The sequence below is a fragment of the Engraulis encrasicolus genome, chromosome 11 (genome assembly GCF_034702125.1).
Source record: "Engraulis encrasicolus isolate BLACKSEA-1 chromosome 11, IST_EnEncr_1.0, whole genome shotgun sequence".
In the NCBI taxonomy this organism is placed as follows: domain Eukaryota; kingdom Metazoa; phylum Chordata; class Actinopteri; order Clupeiformes; family Engraulidae; genus Engraulis; species Engraulis encrasicolus.
The window spans coordinates 7,207,122-7,209,621 of record NC_085867.1 but is presented as its reverse complement, the minus strand read 5'-3'; the positions used below and the strand labels follow the sequence as shown (position 1 = coordinate 7,209,621).

Genomic DNA, 2,500 nt, shown 5'->3' with positions numbered 1-2,500 from the left:
TACAGAATCTGTATGCGTGTGCCTGTGCGTGCCTGTGTGTGTGTGTGTGTGTGTGTGTGTGTGTGTGTGTGTGTGTGTGTGTGTGTGTGTGTGTGTGTGTGTGTGTGTGTGTGTGTGTGTGTGTGTGTGTGTGTGTGTGTGTGTGTGTGTGTGTCTTCATCTGTGTCTGTGTGTGTGTGTGTCTTCGTCTGTGTCTGTCTGTCTGTGCGTTGAGTGTATAAGGGAGTGTCTCCTTTTGGTTTGTTTAACCCCTGAAAAGTTTTTGTATTTTTGTTACATAGTGGAAGGTGTTGGGCTCCACTGGACTGTAGAAAAATCTTTCAAAAAAAAGAAAAACATAATAACTCCTATGCACCCTCATGTTCCCTTCATCCTGTGTGCAAATGTCTGTGTATAAAAGTGTTTGAGAGATACAGAGAGAGAAAGATAAGGAGACAATGAAAAAAAGTGAACAAAACCCAATACAGTACAAGGTCTTGGATTGATTGACGAGGGCTTTTCTTGCAACATTGATATATAGCTGGAGTAGCCACGATCTGCTCTCCTTTTTTCCAAATGTGTCACCCTTTGCTTCGTCTAGTCAAAATCTGATCAGTATCGCAACAAAAAGTTCACAAAATATTAGAGTAGTTGGGCACTAAAACTTTTTTTCTGACTTATGTTTCTCACAGAAAATCAGCCAAGGCCAATGAATCTCAATGTGAAAAAAACTCATGTTTCATACTATTTTTCTGAAGCAAAAAACTGAAAACAGGTCCCATAGGCCCAAACACATTATGAGGGTTTATTTAGTTTATCTTAGTTTAGTTGTATTTGATAGGGAGATACACAGCATATACAGTAGTGGTAGTGGTTGTATAACCGCCAAACAGCAAGCACCCCATAGCATTTGTAGCCAAAGCTACGTTCCAGTGCCTGTGGCCCAGCCATAGCTCAATCGGCTGGGCACTGCACTGTTACACCGGTGACCAGGGTTTTATTCTGGCCCTCCCCATCTCTCTCTCTACACACTCACTTCCTGTCACCTCTCATACTGTCCTATTGAAATAGGCAAAAATAGGGGGGGCGCTGTGGTGCAGGCCGCTAAGCACCCCATATTTGGGCTTACATTGCCCACGACTACCACGGTTCGAGTCCGGCCGGGGTCATTTCCCGACCCTGCCACATCATCTCTCTCTCCCAATCATTTCCTGTCTCCTCTCACACTGTCCTATAATAATAAAAGCCAAAAAGCCCCAAAAAATACTTTAAAAAAAGGAAATAGGCAAAAATGGCAAAAATGCCCCTAAAAATATCTATCTAAAAAACTTCAATGTTAAATGTGTCTGAGATGGTCTTTCTTTTTTAACATCTCTGACAATGACCTGAGCAGACAGATAGAGACACAGACGGACATTTTGTCTTGAGATTTCCACTCTGTGTGCCCTTTTGCCAAAACCTCATATGAGCATCGAAATGGAGTGCAGGCCTACTATAGTAATTGCTGTCTGGGAATTTTAATGCAAGTACTCAGAACTTAATAGCACTGCCGAGAGAGATGTCAGCGTGTGTGTGTGTGTGTGTGTGTGTGTGTGTGTGTGTGTGTGTGTGTGTGTGTGTGTGTGTGTGTGTGTGTGTGTGTGTGTGTGTGTGTCTGTGTGTCTGTGTGTCTGTGTGTGTGTGTGTGTCTGCGTCTGTGGGTGTGGGTGTGTGTGTGTGTGTCCTTCGCAAGAGTGTGTGAGTGAGACGTCTGCAAAGACCAATTCCCAAGTTCTGTAATGAATTGTAAAAGCCTCTCCCATTTAACTAGGTATGAACAAATGTAGGCTATGTGTAATGCATGTCTTTTCTTAGGTACCATCACCACATAAAGGTACTTGATTAGTTTAAGTGCCTGTCAAACAGGTGTGTGTGTGTGTGTGTGTGTGTGTGTGTGTGTGTGTGTGTGTGTGTGTGTGTGTGTGTGTGTGTGTGTGTGTGTGTGTGTGTGTGTGTGTGTGTGTGTGTGTGTGTGTGTGTGTGTGTGAGAGAGTGAATGGCTGTGTGGTTGTGTGTGTGTGTGCGTGCGTGCGTGCTATATTCTACCCACTTCCATCACTCTGTTTTTGTTGTTTCCTTTCTGACTCTCGTTCTCTTCTCTCTCTCTCTCTCTCGTTCTCTTCTCTCTCTCTCTCTCTCTCTCTCTCTCTCTCTCTCTCTCTCTCTCTCTCTCTCTCTCTCTCTCTCTCTCTCTCACACACACACACTCTCACACACACAGACCCCCCCCCCAACATCTCTCCCCATCTAACCCGAGTCTCTTCTTCTGTGTCCCCCGCCCCACAGGAGATGCAGGTGGAGGAGCTGACTGCAGTCCGGCAGACATTACAGGCCGATCTGGAGACCTCCATCCGCCGCATCGTGGATCTACAGGCTGCCCTGGAGGAGGTGGAGTCCAGTGATGAGAGCGACTCAGAGAGGTGAGATTGAGAGGCAATGTCATTGGTTGAGCAGCAGACATGAGCATGCAATCAAAGGCATG

At 45.4% G+C, this 2,500-nt stretch overlaps 1 protein-coding gene across 1 annotated transcript in view; it reads left to right on the top strand.

Moving 5' to 3' along the window:
* Window positions 1-2,500, top strand: part of LOC134457845 (unconventional myosin-XVIIIb-like) — a 137,482-nt gene that overhangs the window by 108,935 nt on the left and 26,047 nt on the right. Inside the window, exon 42 of the mRNA XM_063209824.1 lies at window positions 2,305-2,438. Within this exon, the coding sequence (XP_063065894.1) occupies window positions 2,305-2,438 (134 nt within the window). The remainder of the gene's footprint in view (window positions 1-2,304; window positions 2,439-2,500) is intronic.